The 19,945-nt window shown below is 37.9% G+C and overlaps 1 protein-coding gene across 1 annotated transcript in view; it reads right to left on the minus strand.

Moving 5' to 3' along the window:
* Window positions 1-1,118: 1,118 nt before the first annotated feature.
* The window catches only part of LOC117418526 (Na(+)/H(+) exchange regulatory cofactor NHE-RF2-like), a 58,903-nt gene continuing 40,076 nt past the window's right edge, over window positions 1,119-19,945 (minus strand). Inside the window, exons 3-7 of the mRNA XM_034031671.3 lie at window positions 16,468-16,647; window positions 6,314-6,467; window positions 5,029-5,072; window positions 4,392-4,457; window positions 1,119-2,517 (exon numbers count right to left, since the gene is read on the minus strand). Coding sequence (XP_033887562.3) covers window positions 2,359-2,517; window positions 4,392-4,457; window positions 5,029-5,072; window positions 6,314-6,467; window positions 16,468-16,647 — 603 coding nt within the window. The 3' untranslated portion in view covers window positions 1,119-2,358. The remainder of the gene's footprint in view (window positions 2,518-4,391; window positions 4,458-5,028; window positions 5,073-6,313; window positions 6,468-16,467; window positions 16,648-19,945) is intronic.

Raw genomic sequence — 19,945 nt, forward strand, 5'->3', positions numbered from 1 at the left:
TGCAATATTTGTTCCAGTTCCACTATTGCTGGAAACACTGGTCTACTAGTGTTTCTCCAGAAAGGAAGTAAGTCACACACACACACACACACAGGTCCTGCTGTCAGTGTATCTGTTCTAATGAGTTTGACAACAGTGTGTAAAACAGTGAAATAATTCACCTATTCGAAATGCCAGTGTCTGTGATAATGTGACTGCATTCACAGCAGGTATTGACTTCAACTGCTCGATGGTTCATTTATGTGGCTTCTGAATAATTCACTTAATACACAGTTCATGCTGCTTATAAGGATTGGTCGTGTGACCTGTAGTAATTTTAAATGCGCTTTTTACTATATATATATATATATATATATATATATATATAAATACACACACACACACACGAATGCTTAGCAGAAACTAGAAGCACAGTACACTGCTCAAACTGAATCAAAAGCTAGTAATTCCTCCCCCTAATAATTTATGCACCGATTTGAACAATGTATTAATGTAATGCATGGGGGCCTTGTAGCAGAAAGGTAACAGTGTGACCCCTAATTGCAAGATAACACCAAATACTTGAGTGTGTAACAGACACGCTGTACAAATAACAACTTGAACAGTGAAACCTGTTTATTGCTCATTATAATCTGAATCTGCTTTCCCTTACTTGATACTGAAACTCAAATGAATAAAAAAACCCAATACAGATGAATGTATCACTTGCTGTGCTATTCATGTAAGGCAAGCTTTTCATAATTCATTTTCAGCACAGGAACACTGGAAAAACCATAGCAATAGTCACTCCAGAGCACAGAGGTGATGGAAAAAAGAAACATACATTTCAGCACTTTATGCTTCAAAAATAGGAGGCGTTGCTCTGTTCAATGAAATTATGCAGATTGGAGATTTTCTTTAATGGAATTAACATCACCTGTCAATACCACAGCAGATTGAATATGATATTATTCTCTTGTGCACCTTCTGATGTCAGGTTGCAATAAGACCCATGAGCTACAGGAGAGAGGTGTTCACTTTTTAGTGTTTTAAACTAAACAATACACTGTAAATAGAATAGATTTGACAGGATGTGCCAATATGTTAACACCAACATCAATGATATTTTAACAAATTAATATTGCTCAACATTTACTTATTTATTACATGCACTTGTACATTTAAATGCCTTTTATGGAAAACCAACAAAAAGTAATAGGAGCTGGCTCGGCCAGGAATGGGCCAATACTACATGGCTACAGTTTAGTTAACGTGCAAGACTAATGTGTGGAAAGAATGCAAAGAGATTCTGGAATATCTTGGAATAAAAACAAGAAATCCAAAATGTAGCAGGATTATTTTACATGGCAGGGCCTTGGAACTTCACATATCAAGGGTTTTTTTAAACTGCTTTTTTAGACTTTATTGGCGACAATAGATAGACAACAAGCTCAGGTGTGTCATCTGATTAAAGTAGAAATGGCATCTGAAACAGCTATGCAATATATTTTCATTCTTGAACACCAATGTGAGATCTGGTCAGTTTAACACTTATATAGAAACAAACCCTAATGCCTCTAGTGTGTCCAGTCGCCTGTCAACATGGCATCTGTGAAACACAAGGCAAAGTACACGCAAGAGCTCATCTGGCCCTTTCTATACAGAAAAAATAAAAATCTTTCTCTTTTTAGTCCATTTGGTCTTGTCCTTTAAGCACATGATGACTTTATGTGCATTTTTATGTGCAGTTTATTTAGACTTGAGTAATATAAAAGGCTTCCTTATTATAACTACTAAAGTACATACTAGTTTAACAAACACATACTAACATTATATAATACACAGATGACAATCTTAGCTTACAAGAAAATACTTTTCTTCTTTTCAATTAACTTAAACACTGTGGTTCATAGTGGTTCACTTTCTCTTCAGCTATGAAACCTTGAGCATCACATGAGAAAACATACTTCACAAGTTATGTGGCTATTGTCCTTTTTCAACACAATCCAATTGCTTCAGTTCTGCACAAGACAGACAAGTAATATCTCTGCATAATTCAATCTTTTATGAAAAAACTAAAATGACCAAAAAAAAGCAATACACATTTACTGTACAGCACATCCACTACTTTTGTAAATAGTTCAGTTAAAGAAACTAACAAATCAATCTTTTTTTTTAATCAATCAGTCACAAAGCACGTTAATGTACTTGTTATATGCACAAGCGAGAAACAATGTCTGATTACGTTGTCCCGCAAGAAACCAAAATCTTTCAGTGTCCTCTCTTTTTTTCTCCCAGAAGTTTGTAAACACAATTTATGTGGCTTCTGATGTTATTGTTATTTTTAAATAGTGAAAAAGCTGAATTATTTTTTTTTTTTCAAAAGTTGCTGAAAATTTCATGCTTCTTATTCCAGTCCATCTGGGGGGCCCTTTTCTTTGCTCGTTTTGCATGTGCCTTCTCCTTAGCTTCAGCTGCAGTGGGGCTCAGGCTGAGACCACTCTCTGCGAAAGGGTCCTGGTGGGTAACTTCTTTAATCTGTGCTCAAGAGTAAAAACGACAATGAATTTATGTTTTAAAAGATTACCCAATGGGGCAATAACCAAGGCTTACTGTTTATTTATTAACAATTAGGCAACTCGTTCCTTGGTATTCTGTGCAACAGGTATAAGATTACCCCAACTGAAATTAAAATGCGTCTCAGGTGGGATTTTAAAACCTTCTGCACAGGGAGTGAACCTACAGTGTTAAAACAGGAGGAATGGGCTTCTCCCAATTCAAAGAAAAAAATGTAAAATCCAAAAAAGTAAACAATTGCAAAGAATATAAAGGAATTGTGCTGCTGCTGTGCTTGGTTAGGTTTGGTTGTTGTCCTTTAAATCCAACTGATGGCTCTTTTGATGAGGCATCCCATTTACAGTTGTTAATGGGTGCTTTTGGTAGAAGGTAAGTAAAAAAGGCAGCAAAATGTATTTATTTTCTAATTTGTTGTGTTTGTGTGGTTTTAAGTAAAGCAATCCAAGATTAGTGCTAATGTCAAACCATATGTTAAATGTTTAATAAGTACAACATTAAATCATTTTATGAAAATGTTTAAAATTTGTACAATTTCATGTCTGTGATTTTCAGGCTCTTCAAGAGCCCACTGGGTTCTTCTTGGTTGGGCATCCCTGACCTACTGTGCACTCTGCTTCCAAAGCCTTCCAGACTGCTTTTCACTCTCCCTTTTCATGAGGGCTGAAATCCTTCTGAGTGGTTCGGAGTCATGTGGCTCCACTATTGGGATTTAAAACAGGGAGCTTTGAGCAAACCTTGCTGTTTAGCCATTGTTTGAGCTTCCTGATAGCAGGGGAATCATGTGTGACTTTGAACTCAACACTGTTGGCTCAACCAGTTACTATACTATACTATACTATACTATACTATACTATACTGACAGGAAGCACAGAGAATGATTAAAGCTCAAAGCCAGAGACAAATATCTATGATGAATAAATAGAAATATCAAAAGTAGTAATATTTTTGACACATAAAAACAGTTTCTTAAAATATGAAGCAAATCTGAAGAGGGTCAATATTGAGACTTTATCTCACCCTATCCTTCACTAGGCAACCATTTCATACGTTTTTACAATTAAAAAATGCACCTTAAAATACCCACCACAAAAGGAGAAAAACAAGCCTTCACCTGCAAAACATACATGCTAGCAATTTGCGTTTCTAAGCAATGCATATTAATAAAACAGCCAAACCTGCACCAGATATATCAAAGAAGCAAACAGAGAAACCCAGTAAGAGAGAGTCAGATAGGAGATGAGGGTTAAAACAAGTGACAAAGGAAGTATTACATTAGGGACCTAGTGATTCCAAAGTGTGCAGAGCCTGTGGCAGCAAAGTGTACAGACCCAGCAGTGAGTACAGGGAGGCTCCATGTCCCTAAGGCACTTTATGAAAACAAAATGTTTAAATTATACTTTAGCTTAAAAAAAAAGTTACTGTTAATTGCTAGTTAGGTTAGCACATGCAAACCAGATTGGATTGACAAGGTTTTGAAATTAATATTTTGAAATTTCAGAAAACATTTGTTTTAACCCAAAGCAGTTACAAAAAAAGTATTCAAGTATTCAACTCTCTCTATGGTACTATTGAGATACATTATTAGAATTAACATGAAGATGACCAGGCTTGTACGTCGTTTATGTAATAAATAGATCCATATTTCATAATATTTAAGCTTTCCTGCAGTGAAAAGAATGTCACTGTATTTCAAGACAGTTTTTTTGTTGCAGTCTCTGGATTTATATAAAACTTGTTTCACTAAGACACACAAAACTGACACAATGAAGGCACTGATCATAAGACAAATTTGAAAAGTACACCTGCAGAAGAAAAAACAGCCCTGTCTCAGTTACCTCTTTTGCAATCTCTGGACTGGTGATTTCTCGGCGAGAAGATTCTGGTGTTGAACTTCCATTGAGCTGATCAGAAATACAGAAAAAGATAGATGGTTACTTTGTTTCAAAATTACAAGTTTAACTTGGCATACCTTAGAAGACTGCTAGCATCATTTTATGCATTTAAAAAAAAAGGAAAAAACAGACAATTAAGATTTGGACTTGCATTGGGAGAGCAATAAACAATAAACTTTACCCAAGAACATTCTATTATTTCTCCAGCTCATTAGGAACTTTTGGAAAATAAAATAGGAAAGAACAATCTCAGCTGTTTTACTGAAAATATAAATTTCAAATTAAATTAAGCTTTCTTTATACCAAAAAAAAAAAGATCTAAACTGGATATATATCTATATTTCTGAACCACAAAAACACAAGTGTCACAAAATAAACATTACAGTGTAGAGTATAAAACTACTAAAATGTGTTTATACTCTTTTGCACATGATGTATGTCCTTGATCTACATATAAAGGTCCACATAGCACAGGAATTCAAAAATAAGGTGATGTTTCAAAACAAAATAAATAAAAGGGCTCTGTCTTAAGTAATAATAATGCAATATTGCCCCGCTCACAGGCATTCAATTCACTCACCTGTGTCTTTGGGGACCCATTGGGAATTTGCTGAGGCAGGGGGTCTAATAAAAAAGGAAAAAAAAAAACAAAACATCTGGTGTCAATGACACACCAAGTATGTGGGCCTGCTAAAGTTTAGCAAAAAGTCTGTCTGGACACTGTAGTGGTATTGTATGATGTAATAAACCAGTAGTTGTATGATGTATTAAATCAGCTGTATTGTCTGATGTATTAAACCAGATTTCTGCCCTGGTGAATTTAATGTCTGTAAAAGAAATGTTGATACAGTTACTGCTGAGCACAAATGTACTATAGTACACGACAAGTTTTGTATTGATTCAAATTCAAGTTGGTTTCCCATCCTTTCATACCTATTCATCAGCCAGATCTCGTTAAGCTTCTGTCGGTTTGTTATGCACACCAGATGCTGAGATTTAGACAGCATGCAAACACAGATGAAACACCCCACAATGGACGAGCTAATGCATACAAAGCACCCCCCCCCACCACCACATTTTGCTATAATACAGCTACTGTTTCAGAGCCAGATTGGAGCTGGAACTGGTCTTGGCAAAAGCAATCTGACATATCAGAGCCCTGGCTATACCACTGCAGCTGGGAAAGAGGCTCTCAAACTGTTTGCACTTTGCACTTAAAAGGCATGGGTATCTAGCAGCAGGGCCAGATCATCAGCTTACTCTACTTCTGAACTGTCTGGATTGTTGACTTTGTGAAAAGCAAGACAGTCAATCAGGAAGCACATGTTTGACTGTATTTCACGGCATGAGATCTCAATTGTTTCTGCCGTTTACCCTGCTGGCAGCAGCATGAATCGGGACGTTTTTATTACAGTAAATTCTGGGTCTAGGGATTATTTTACCTGCTCAAATGTAAATCACGGTAAACAGTTTGATAAGCATGATATCATTAAAATATCTTGTCCAAATCCAAAAGAAAAACAGGCAATAGGTGGATTTATCTGAAGATAATATACAAAGACGGTATAAAGAGTTGGCATTGAGTAAAGCAAGTTCAGGTCAGATCAGAAGGGAGGGTACTAAATTAGTTTTACCAAGTGAGGGAACAGAGGCAGAATCATGCAAATTCACCACCTCATGCATAAGGGCTAATACACATAATATTAGCAACCTGTGTGTGGGGTTCCCTTATTGTTCCAACATGCTCCCAAGATACAAAACAGTCTAATGCATGCTAAAGTACAAATCTGTTTTGTACTTGAATTTTTGTCATTATCCGCTCTGGCTGTCCTCCAGTTTGATCCAGAGAGTACAATGTTCCCCACCTTTGACATGGCTGTCTGTGGGGGTCACCCCCAGTTTCTTGAAGTACTCATCTGCCTCTTGGTCTACCACCAGCAGCCTGGCCTCCTCCCCGCTGGATTTGATAAAAGCGACCACTTCTGAGTGCTTTAGATCTTCAATGTTCACTCCGTTTACCTGGAAACACAGTGGCGTTAAAAAAACAACTGACACAAGGGCTTGACTTATTGTGTCTGCAGTCCCAGAATGCTCTCACAGAAAGACCTGAAATGAACCATCATGTGGCATATTATGCATTTTTAGCAAAATAATGGTAACGAATGTACAGGATCCTGTTACATCTTGCATTTAAATATTCTCTTATCATATGAATTGTTAATAAAACAGCATGTTCCCCATTCTCTAAACTTAATGCTAATAAACTAAAAAATATTAAATTTCTTCAGTCCTGATCTTAAATCGATGAAACGCTAGCCAACCAAACTAAAACACTAAACTACAGATACTAAATACGAGTCTGAGCCTTTGTATTCTGTTTGTGGGTAGATACTTCTGGAGTTGCTGATGTTCCAGGAGCCTTTTTAATTGAACAAATGGATATCAGGCATTTCACTCTTGTGGTGTAACTTGCTTTAAAAAATACTATTCCTTTGATGAGGGTTTTGTGTTTTTTCAATTCTTATGTGTGACTATGTGTGTAATGTGTCTATGCTTGTAAAAAGACAACATCTTACCATTTAAAATAGACTGAAGCCAGCAGAGGGCCATCTAACACCAAAATGAAACAAAGAGCCAGAGCAAAAAACAATGGATACAAGAACAAACAGTACTGGGGGGCAAGTCATTAAAAAGTACTTTACCCACAAGTAAATGGCTTATAGTACATATGGAACAGATTTGAGTTCCATAAGTAAAATCCAGCCTTTGGTTTTAAATACCTTTTAATTAAATCTGCTGAAACTAATCTGCTATATGAAACATGTGGTTGCAATTTGTTTCCCTAAAATGAATTCTAACTGGTAACTTACTTTATGTTTTCATTACACCCTAGACTTTCATTTTAAATGCAGTACTTTTGCTTTAAGGTTCTATGCTTCTTTTATTGGTGGGAGGAGAGGTTGGTTATTACTCTTCTTTAAAGGATTTGTTTGAATATGTTGTTTTACATATGCATGGTCCTGAGGAAATAAATCAATCATTTTTGTTTTGAGATGGGAATTAGAGCTGGAAATGCTACAATGTGTCTTGAGATTGCAGATAGTGTGAGTCTTTGCTGGCAACCGATGACAGACATCTCAGCAGAGGGGCAGAAAGACGGGCCAATATAAAACTATACTAGATTCTTCCGAACACATAAAGCTTTCTCGTTGACTTTACAGCCTTATAATCAAATTAAACCTAATGGAACAGTAATGTATTAACGTAATTTGCACTCTGGGTATCAGTATTTGTGAAAGAAAGTATCAATATAATATAATAATATAATATCAAGGCCACAGAATTTTTTTATTTTTTTTTGCACATCTTTCGCCAGAGTAATTGCACACACTCTGGTTTTAGGGTTCAAAACCTTTCTTCAGTTGCTGCAGTCTTAAATAATTACTGTAGACATGTGTCTTAAGTAAGTAAAAATGTACGCCCATTTACTTATTATAAGCATCTATACTGTATATCTATACCTCCGTACAAAAACCCAGCACATATACTGTACCTGTAGTTACATTATAACCGTCTAACCTCCAAGTGTTTCCTAAATTCTTGAAACCTCCCATAATGCTGTGATGTGCTGTGCATGTCTCATTTGCAGTATCTTTCGGTCTCCTAGCAACCTCTTACTTTCTCTCCAGTTACCACTGGCCATTGAGATAGAACAACTACTAATAAAAAAAAGTCACCTTACAACTTCCTTCTATTCTATTCTATACATTGTTCTGTAGTCAGGACATACATTTATTTAACTATCCTTTCAACATGTTTGGTCTATATAGATGACCTTGTGTAAAGAATACAAACTGAAAAAATTGTTTTGCCTGTGCTGACCTCAGAGAGGCCTCCCGACTGTACTGTGCAATATAGCCACAGTTTCCAATCAAATATTTATGCATGGCACTAACAGGCACCGTGCGAATAGTATGGGTTTCAAGTATCAGTGTCTTAAAAGGCATTTTGTTTTAATATTTATCCTTTATGAAATGCAATAATGAATGCAGAGATGTACTCTCATGTTTCATAAACTATGTGACTGGATATGTCTCGCTTATTGTTCCAGACCAGGCTATCGTGTAGAAAATTAAAAACACAAAAAGAGCTAAGCCGTGGTTCGGTTTCTGGCTGAGGGTTGCTTGCCAAAACGACCCTGACGAATAATGCAGAATAAAACAAGTTATGTTAATAACATAGATATAGCCTTACACATTAATAGTGTTGGTAAAATAAAACACGTAGGTTACCATAACCTACATGCATTGTGTATAGAATTGTGGAAACTGCCTATTTACCACAACCTTGTTCTTCCAACTGTCCAGTCCCTTTAAGGTTATTAATAATGTAATAAAGGACGTAATTATGGGCACCTCCAACATTCACTATCGAAGAAATGAAATTGAGACTGTAGCTGTTGTGTGCCATGGACTCCCTGCCCTGGTGATACAATTTGCCTTCTTAACCAGCGGTTTCCTCCTGTGATCTCAAACGTGGATCAGTCTTCACTAAACAGCCATTATTATTAACTTACCACCCTGCTGGAAATAATTGAGCATTTCCCCCATTCATTCACATTTTAAATACCTTTTTTGATTGGTTTGTGTGGTGCAGATTATCTCTAAATATTCCATGCCACTGTTTCACTGAATGAAACGCTTTCCTTAGAAAAACTGATTAAAAGAAATTCCCCTAATACTTCAGGTACAGTGACTAAGTTAAGAACAGCTATCTGAAAACAGACCAAACTGCAACAAGTATATAGATATAATACAGGTCAACAAAGCTCTATCCTGGTCAAGTCTATTTCTCCACCACTGTTCCTTACCTGTTCTCAGCTGGCCCATACAATAAAGGATTTGATTGATTGATGTTTTTCTGTCTCACCGCATTACCACTACCCTACGGTCAAGTAATTTAATCTATAAATTATTTTTTATGGATTATTTCTTCAGCTTTTACATTGAACAGGAATTTGGTGAACATCCAGTCCTATAATATGAATCTTCAAAATCCCTTCTTAGACTTTCAATGACTGCACAAACGCATGACAGTCTGTTTATCCATGCATTTCAAATCCATTGGCTTTTCTGTACTTAAAAGGCCAACGATGAGATAACTCAGCAGCTGACCGAAGCACTGGCTAGATAATGATATTGCACAATCAGTTCCAAATGGACTCAGCTCTCAGATGTCATTTTACGCTGCAGTATTCTCAAAAGATCCTGTTAGCCTTACAGACCCTCTGAATGAATAAAAAACATTGCAGCATGGATCTAATAAAGAGGTCTTCATTAATCCCAAGTACAGCACACTATACTGTGCAGTACACCTCATTTTTAAAAGTAGGTTACCAGCCTAATCTTCCCTTAAAAAAATTAACCAAGGTAAATTTGGACAGTCATTTTGCAGTTTTCCCATGGTTGTACTATACATTTACCATATTTTAAAAATGATACACCATACCTCTCTGAGCTTTACAATGCATCCCTATGCCTTTTTTACACTTTGCTATGCTTTTACTATTACATACTTCTTTGTAGGCATCCACAAACAATTCTGGTGATTCGAAGGGGCTCCTCATTGGGGATCTTCCTTGGCCAGAACATTTGGCAGATCCTCCACAGCCTGGTGGTGTGAAAGCTGGAGATCTTTCTCAGGCACATACAGTAAGACTGACTTCACATTACTGCTGTACAATCTTATCTTGTACTTACAGCTAAAAACCTGGCTCTTCCAGATCTCCTTAAGCTGCCAGAAGACGTATCTGGCTTTCACTAGTCTAGCTTTGATGTCCTTACTAGTCTCAGAGTCCTTACTAACTATGCTGCTCAGGTAAAGTGATGGGAGGGACAGATGGTAGGTTAAGATGGATCACCTGATTCTTGATGTTAATATTCAGACCAACATGTTTGTCATAGTTACATAGTCTTGACATTTTCTCTTGCATACGATCCATTCTACCAAAGGTCTTAAAGAAAGGACGATAGTGTCCACCTAATGCCACGGCAGATGTCACCTATAGTTTGTCTCATGACCATCACTGGCCACCAGGAAGAGGATTGGTGAGATAGTGCAACCACAACTCAGTTAGAATGACTAAATAAAAAAATAATATAACAACGTTAAAACATACCACCCGATTCGTAGCTGTCATTAGGGAACTGACTTATCGTACTCAACTAACTTTGGTATTACTTTTTCATTTCTAAGCTTTTTAACTAAGGATTTTCCAGTTGTAAAAGGATTTTTGAAAGTCTTTTACTAGTGAGGTAACTTAGTCTGCAGTGCAGTGAAAAATCCTGCTCTGCACTGCGTCTCTTAGCAACGACCAGCAGTTAATGCCCATCCTGCAGCACGGTAGCTATGACTACCTGCCCTGTACTGCACACAGTGCATGCACATTTCAAAGGTTTCACATTTTACCTTAATATGTAATTTCAAGCTTAATACTGCCAAATGCATTTTTTCCGTTATTATTATTTTTTCGTACAGCGCTGGATTCCACGTTATTCTTTTGATTCTGTCTGTGTTCTGTTCTTGTTAATGCGGATTTCATAGGGCCCTACATTAACATGGTGGCCTATAAAACTGGGCCATTTCCCAGGTTCAAACTTTCTCTCTTCATTTCAAACTACTAGGGGCATCGAAGCATTCAGCTTCACTGACAATGGAGTTACCTCATGTTCCTGGACCCATGCCACTCAGAATGATGTTAAGAGTCTGAGAAGCTAACCCTGCTGCTTTCAGTGTCTCACACTCACTGCAGCAGCTTCCCTGCAGAGCCAGTTTTCTCAGCAACGTTAGACTTTCGAAATGTTAAAACAACATCTTCCCAGAGTGATGCTTCCAGCCAATAGGCTCCAACTGAGCAGCAATTTATGTTAGGTAACCAAATTAATCTAACACAAGGAATATTATCTCATATGGGAAAGATTACCTCTGTTTATACAGATATACAAAATAAAAGACAACAAATTGAAAATAGCTTATTATTGGCTGATGGACTTTAAGATTGATCTAGAAAAACATGACCAGTCATTGCAATTTTTAGTGTACAGAGGCAGATTTAAGTCTGATCAAACATGGCTTATCAGATTGACCTGTAAACATGGTTTCTGGCGCCTGGCAAGTTAATAGCTGAACATTTTAGTGTGTGCCAATGTGGCAAAGCACCCCGCCCCTGTGTGCATTTGTGTTATGTGTTGTATGTTGCGTGTGTAAATGTTGGTGTATAGATTGGTACACGGGATATAAACGGGTCTGTGTTTCACGTGTATTTAAAGTGTAGATTTGTATTTAGGCACGAGGAGAGCACAAATCACTTCACGTGCTGGTTAAATGTAATATGTGAGCACGGGGTTGCACAGAATTAATTCACGTGCTGGGATTCAAGTGAATAATTAATTAGTAACTGAATCCCAGCACAATAGTATATATAGACGCACATTTCTTGCACTCAGGGTTGGGTGTTCGAGAGTGGAGAACGGGTGAGAGAGAAGGAGAACGTAAAGTAGTAAAGTGAAAATAATATCTAGAAGTGTTTGTACTCACCGTGTTTGTTTGTCTCTCCGTGCACCGTTTGTTAAGTGTTTAGTACGTTTTGTTTATATGTTTCTTTTGGCGTGTAGTGCCGTGTCCCGTGTTTTTGTCTGTTCAAACCTTTTATTTTCTGTTCTGTTTATTAAATGCTGAACGCGATCACGCGTTCAGCCTCACCAAAACCCCATCTCTCTGTCGTTTGTGTTCCTGTTTCTGGGCTGACGCCACCCACTCCGGCTGTCTTTGTGACACGTGGTGTCCTGCGTGGGATCGACAGCGCCTCCAGGACTCAGGCCAGAAACAGGAACACAAACGACAGAGAGATGGGGTTTTGGTGAGGCTGAACGCGTGATCGCGTTCAGCATTTAATAAACAGAACAGAAAATAAAAGGTTTGAACAGACAAAAACACGGGACACGGCACTACACGCCAAACGAAACATATAAACAAAACGTACTAAACACTTAACAAACGGTGCACGGAGAGACAAACAAACACGGTGAGTACAAACACTTCTAGATATTATTTTCACTTTACTACTTTACGTTCTCCTTCTCTCTCACCCGTTCTCCACTCTCGAACACCCAACCCTGAGTGCAAGAAATGTGCGTCTATATATACTATTGTGCTGGGATTCAATTACTAATTAATTATTCACTTGAATCCCAGCACGTGAATTAATTCTGTGCAACCCCGTGCTCACATATTACATTTAACCAGCACGTGAAGTGATTTGTGCTCTCCTCGTGCCTAAATACAAATCTACACTTTAAATACACGTGAAACACAGACCCGTTTATATCCCGTGTACCAATCTATACACCAACATTTACACACGCAACATACAACAGATAACACAAATGCACACAGGGGCGGGGTGCTTTGCCACAGCCAATAACAGACTTTGCAATAAAATAATTCAGATCAGAAGTACAGAATGGAATCCAAGACACACTTGTTCAGACAGCATCTGTAAACCTCAACTCTTGACTATACTTGACTACAGTGCCGTGAAAAAGTATTTGCCCCCTGTCTGATTTTCTGCATATTTATGACAATGAATGTTATCAGATCTTCAACCAAAACCTAATATTAGATAAAAGGGACTCTGAGTGAACAAATAACACAAAAATGTGATACATATTTCATTTATTTATTAAAGAAAGTTATGCAACACCCAATGCCCCCGTGTAAAAAAGTAATCACCCCCTTAGACTCAATAACTGGTTACGCCACCTTTAGCAGCAATAACTGCAACCAAACGCTTCCTCTAGTTATTGATTAGTCTCTCACAGCGCCGTGGAGGAATTTTGGCCCACTCCTCCAAGCAGAACTGCTCCAACTCAGTGACATTTGTGGGTTTTCGAGCATGAACTGCTCGTTTCAGGTCCTGCCACAACATCTCAATGGGGTTTAGGTCTGGACTTTGACTAGGCCATTCCAAAACTTTAAATTTCTTGTTCTTCAACCATTCTGATGTAGACTTGCTTGTGTGTTTCGGATCATTGTCTTACTGCATGACCCAGCTGCGCTTTATTTTCAGCTCACGGACGGATGGCCTGACATTCTCCTGTAGAATTCTCTGATACAGAGCAGAATTCATGGTTCCTTCAATGATGGCAAGGCGTCCAGGTCCTGATGCAGCAAAGCATCCCCAAACCAGGACGCTACCACCACCATGCTTGACCATTGGTATGAGGTTCTTACTGTGGAATGCAGTGTTTGGTTTTTGCCACACATAACGGGGCCCATGCCGGCCAAAAAGTTATTTTGACTCATCTGTCCATAGAACATTGTTCCAGAACTCTTGAGGATCATCCAGGTGCTTTTTGGCAAACTTGAGACGAGCATTCATGTTCTTCTTAGTGAGCAATGGTTTTCGCCTTGCTACTCTGCCATGAATCCCATTTTTGCCCAGTGTCTTTCTGATGGTGGAGTCATGAACACTGACCTTAGCCGAGGCAAGAGAGGCCTGTAGATCCCTGGATGTTGTTCTAGGGTTCTTTGTGACTTCCTGGACGATTGCTCTTGGATAGATTTTGGCAGGACGGACACTCCTGTGAAGATTCACTACTGTCCCAAACTTTCTCCATTTGGACAATATGGCTCTGACTGTGGTTCGGTGGAGCCCCAGAGCCTTAGAAATTGCTTTGTAACCCTTTCCAGACTGATAAGCATCAACAACTTTTTTCCGGAGGTCTTCAGGAATTTCTTTTGTTCGTGGCATGATGTGCCTCTAGAACCTGTGTGCTGACAACTTCACTCTGATGGTAAGGGCCAAAGTTAGTCTGATTTATATTGGGCAGAGCTGGCCCAAATCAGGCCTGGTTGTTAACCAAAGTACTCAAACAGCTGACCCTAATTATCCCTTTAATTGGGTTTAGTTAACTAGGGGGGGGGGCAATAACTTTTTCACACCTGAAGATTACATGTTTGATTACCTTGCACACCAAATAAATGAAAGAAGCACCAAACTTTGGTGTCATTTTTTCTCTCAGACTCCCTCTATATACTACTACAACCCACAAAAAAATCTGACCACATACAATGTGAAAAATGTGCAAAAATGCAGAAAACCAGACAGGGGGCAAATACTTTTTCACGGCACTGTATATGGCACCCAATTGTACTAGTTCTTGCATCAGCTTGTACCTGCACTGAACTGCTCCATACTATGCTGCATTCAACCACTGCTCCTAACTATAACTGTATCTTGGATCTGATTTTACTCTTATAGGTAACCATACTCATGTTTTTTTTTTTTATTGCTCTTATTTGAAATCATTCTCATCCATTTATCATTCTTACTACATGTTCTTACTGGACTTTACTCATATAAGCAAATATTTACTATAAGTTATAACTGCTCTTAGTCAAACTTTCTCTTCCTTATAATTTACTGTATTCTTTATTTTGCTCTTAAATTTGATCTTATTGAACTTTCATAACTGCTCTCATCTGTACTATGATATTCTGTAATGTGATATTTTATAAATGCAATACTTTGTACTGTGATATTTTGTAACAATTGTAAGTCGCCCTGCATAAGGGCATTTGCAAATAAATAAATAAATAAATAAAGAAATAATAATAATAATAATCCAAAACCCTACACCACAAAAATACAATTCCAAAAAAAAACTGTCCCTCAACCCAGCTACAGTGCCATGAAAACTTAGTCTGGGAAGTTGTAATCTTGACATCATTACAACTGCTGTATGTATCAATCTCATGGGCAAAAAAACAACTTACTGACAGGATGTGGAAAATACCACAGGGCCCACAATACCGCAATGCTTATTTAAAACAAAAATACAAATGAAAAAGAAGTCTTTGAAATTCTTTTGAACGTCAGCAACTCCTCAGGCCATTTCTTGTTCTTTGGCGATCATTCTACCAGAACTGTGACAAGTGGACAGAACTACAGCAGCTGTATTACTATACACGTTGGACATGGTGTAGAAAACCTGTAAAGTAAGTACCGCAGCCCTGTTTAATTTGACACTTAAACAGAAACAACGACTTGAATACGCAGAAGTGCTGGCGACACAGGATTTGCGTGCACTTGCAGTGCGTAATATTACACTAGACTACAATCTGTGAAAATATAAATGTACTGAATAGGTACATCTCGGTCACAATAAGCTAATTAAAGATTCTTTCAAGAAGCTGTGCTGATGAATGTCAATGCCAAGTTTCATGACAACTGGTGAATCTAAAAATGAAAAGGCCTATACGTAAATCAACAACCTTGAATCAAGCAGCCACCAAAGGGACTTTACATTCATGGTTTAAGACAGGAGACTGAGCATTTTGTGGTAAGGCCACACCTTTAATGCAAGATTTGTGGTGCCATAAATCACAGCCCATCAGCATGAATTTGCTTTGAATTAACCTGCAACAGGTTCTTGTGTTATTAAAACAAAACACGCTTTCCAAGATTAACCACATCCTAGTTAGTTACTTTGTTTTTGGTTAAAAACTTTTAATCAAGAACCATAAACTACACTGACGTCTGGGTTTTAAAATCATGTGACCGGAATTCTCCGACAGCGGCTGACATCTGCATTCCATTACCGCGACAGGTTTGTGTGTGCGTCAACGATTCTGACCGGATTCCAGGAAATACACCGGCATTCCATAAACAACTCCCCTTGCATTACATGGATTGGTGTTTATATTGCTAGTATTTACACTGCAATGCAGATCAATTCCAGATCTTTCCAAAAAGACGTCAAGGAGTCCAGAGAGACAACCTTTAGACTTTTAACCCTTTAAAGTGCAATCCCAGATCCACTTAACATAATTGCATGCTCTGAAAAAACCCTAAAGCAGTCCAATATACTAAAATACAAGGGGAGTCTTTAGAGAGTATACCCACGACTGGTCTTTAAGAATAAGTTAGAAATAGAGGACTGCTAAGCCCATTAATTACCTCAATTAGTCTGTCTTGTGTCTTCAATCCGGCTTTGTCTGCTGGCGACCCTGTGTCCACTGACCGGATGTACTGTCCCGGCTTCGACTTCTCACTGTGAAGGTTGAATCCATAGCCGGTCTCCCCTCGGATAAGGACACACAGTCTGGGGTGGAGTTCCTTTATCTGACTGTGAGATTCCTTCAGAATAAAGACAAAATAAAAATCATTAAAAAAAAAAAAAAAAAAAGAATACTACAATTGAAATTAAAAGTGCTCCATCCTTCAAGATCACTGCACACTATAATGATGGATTTCATGTTGTCTCAATTGACAAGAAACAGAAAGCAATTTATAATTTGCTGCAAAATCGACAAATGCTGTGAAGAAACACCCCAGAAATATCGAACTGCTGACATGCATTTGATGTGGAACATATTGAAAGAAACCATGCCTGTATTCTAGTTCATCTACTCATTATAAAATAATGATTTGTTTTGGGACTTTCCTTTTGATACTATATTTTTTGCCTTTGTAATCATTTTTTGTAGTCTGTTGACTACATACAGTACGTCTGTAGTTTAGCCTACCGTATCAAAATGCCACCTTCTCTACTGTCCAGTTAGTCTAGGTAGTTTTAGCAGTACAAAGGTTTTTTTTTGGTTTTAAATGTAGTCGTCGCCAATGCTTTTTACCCAATTTGGAATGCCCAATTATTATTTTTATCCCGGTTTACCGCTGTAACCCCCCCGGATTCTGAACAAAGCGTCCTCCGAAACGTCTTCCTGCCAATCCGTCATTTTTCACACTGCAGATCCACAGCAAAGCCACCAGACCTATAGTGCCGGAGGACCACACAGATCTGAATGGCTCCACAGCAGACTCGCAGGCGCCCTATCAGCCACAGGGGTCGCTGGTGTGCGGTGAACTGTGGTTTGCCCTGCCGACATAAGCCCTCCCTACCCGGGCGGCACTCAGCCAATTGTGCGCTGCCCCCTAGGAACTCCTGGTCATGGTCGGCAGTGACATAGCCTGGATTCGAACCTGCGATCTGCAGGCTATAGGGCGCATCCTGCACTCCACACAGAGAGCGCCTTTACTGGATGCGCCACTCGGGAGCCCCGGCAGTACGATCGTCTAAATTAAACAAATATATATTCTGTTAAGCTCAAACTAAATAAACACAAACGCTTGTTGCCATGGAGCCCTGTGTCCCAGTTTAATTAATTCAAGCCTGTAAGCAGGGTACAGGAGCACACACACTTGAGAGATTCAGTCCTGTCTGGATGCAAACACTTTGAATGCATCACCATAATGTCATTTACAGGGAACCGTGCAGCTGTGGTTCTTGTTTGTTTTGTATTATTACTATGGAAATATTTCAGTTATGTCAATTACAGTAGACAAATCACTTTTTAAATGAATACCCTGCAAAACATAGAGTTGCATCTGTAGCAATCAAACAGGTAATCAACATTTCTCGCTGTCAGTACATTTGAACAACACAGCACTTGTAGGTGAAGTGCATACTCCATTCAGTTTTAAAAATAGTATTTCATAAAAGGGTGGTTACCTTGTTAGACCATGCTAGGATTATCAGCTCTATACAGCGTTTCCTGTTAACTATCATGTATACTGATTGTACTGTATTATACTTAGTGGTCTGCATTTTTGTTTTTTATTGTTAAAAAATCCCTTGAATTTTATTTTACGAATATTAAAAATAGGGATATAATTCTGTCAAATATTTACGATTAAGATTGCTGGTGTTAGGCAGTGTTTTAGCTGATGGACAGTACTGTCGCACAAAGTCACCAATACATACACAGCCCTCTTCTGCAATAAACAATAAAATAAATAAAGCAGTTTTTAAATCGATGTAAGATTATCCCAATACTGTGCCGACCCCTAAAACAATAACAGCGAGGCTGGAAAAACTTAAAGAAAATCGTGCTGCAGCTGTTGCAATTACCACAAACTTTGTGGACCCCATTCCCCAATCTTCCCATAGGTGGAAGGCCTTTACCACTTGAAATTGTGTAAGCTTTTGGACCGAACTGCCATTTATGTTTAGTACAATTGTTATTTGTGTTAGAACTACGGCACTAAAGTAAAGGACCTCCGAGACACAGTTCAAACAGTCAGGCCAGGCATCTCTTTTTACAATTTAATGTAAAGTTGTGTGGATACATGAATTTGAATATGTTACGTTATTTAGTATTACTTGACCATATACAATTAACTGCACAAGAAGGCAAACATTATATTAAATTACTTAATATATTACTTGATTGTGTGTTAGTTTGACATTTAAAATAGGACTTGTGGCAATGTTTCGGAGGTTTATGTACACTAGTACAGTATGTAGAGGAGAGTGGCTTTTGATGCGAGTACACGGAAATTGTAATGTTCAAGTACTCATCTCGAGCAACAGTAGATCTCAAAAATCCCACCCCTACTATCAAAGACTGCAAACTTTTAAATCTCCGAGGCAGATTTTGTAAAACCACAGTGGTCTTTAAAATTCCAAAATATTGTGCTATTTTATCGCAGGTAAATTACCTTTTCCAGAAGTGAAAGTATTTCCAACTTTTTTTTAAAATTGTAAGCACAAGTTGCTTTCGCTTTCCTGTAGCCATTTTGCATTAGCGCTGTACAGTTGGTGGTGTTCGTTTCATTAGCGCTGTACAGTTGGTGGTGTTCGTTTCTTTTTACTTTTTTTTTTTTTTAAACATAATTTTGGGCAAAGTTACTTATAAAAAAAAAAAAAAAAAACACACAAAAAAAAACCAGCTTCCTGTTTTTTGTTGTTAAATGAACCTTTAGAAACACACTATCCAGAAATGTGTTCAATAATATGTACTGTATGTATATAGTTATATCTCCACTAGCAACTTTAATTACAACCATAAATATAAACATTTAAATATACAGTCTGTGTAAGGGTTTGTTTGTTTGTTTTTTGTAGTTAATTCTTTGCAATGTTAAAACGTTATTTGTTTATTTAGGGTTTATTTGCTTAAAAAAATACTAACCAGGGCTGTGAGTATCAGAATGTAATATAAAGAGAGTATGTGTGTCTGTAGATATGGTAGATATGCAAATTGTTTAAACGTTTATAAAAAATTTACCAAAAGCACATCCCTAAATGTGAACACAAATCACTCTTGGACGTCCTTAAATCCCCCCCCAAAAAAGCGCAGTTTAACCTACTAATACATTCTAAAAACATTAAAACATCTGGATCCAATCTTAATGAGGTTGAATTCATCGTAATAACAGCTGACATGCAGACACTAAACGCTAAGGCAGCAGTACCACATTACAAGAATCCAAAACATGAAATATAGAGGTGGAACAAGACTGCACACTTATAAATTTACAAATTTATCATCTTACTTATATAAATTAAAACTATCTTAGCCATCTCAAAACAAGTTACGGTTTTAAAGGGCAGAAGTGCTGTCCGATGCTTTTCAGGATGTATGCTATTCACCCC

Source organism: Acipenser ruthenus, chromosome 13 (genome assembly GCF_902713425.1).
Source record: "Acipenser ruthenus chromosome 13, fAciRut3.2 maternal haplotype, whole genome shotgun sequence".
Classification (NCBI taxonomy): domain Eukaryota; kingdom Metazoa; phylum Chordata; class Actinopteri; order Acipenseriformes; family Acipenseridae; genus Acipenser; species Acipenser ruthenus.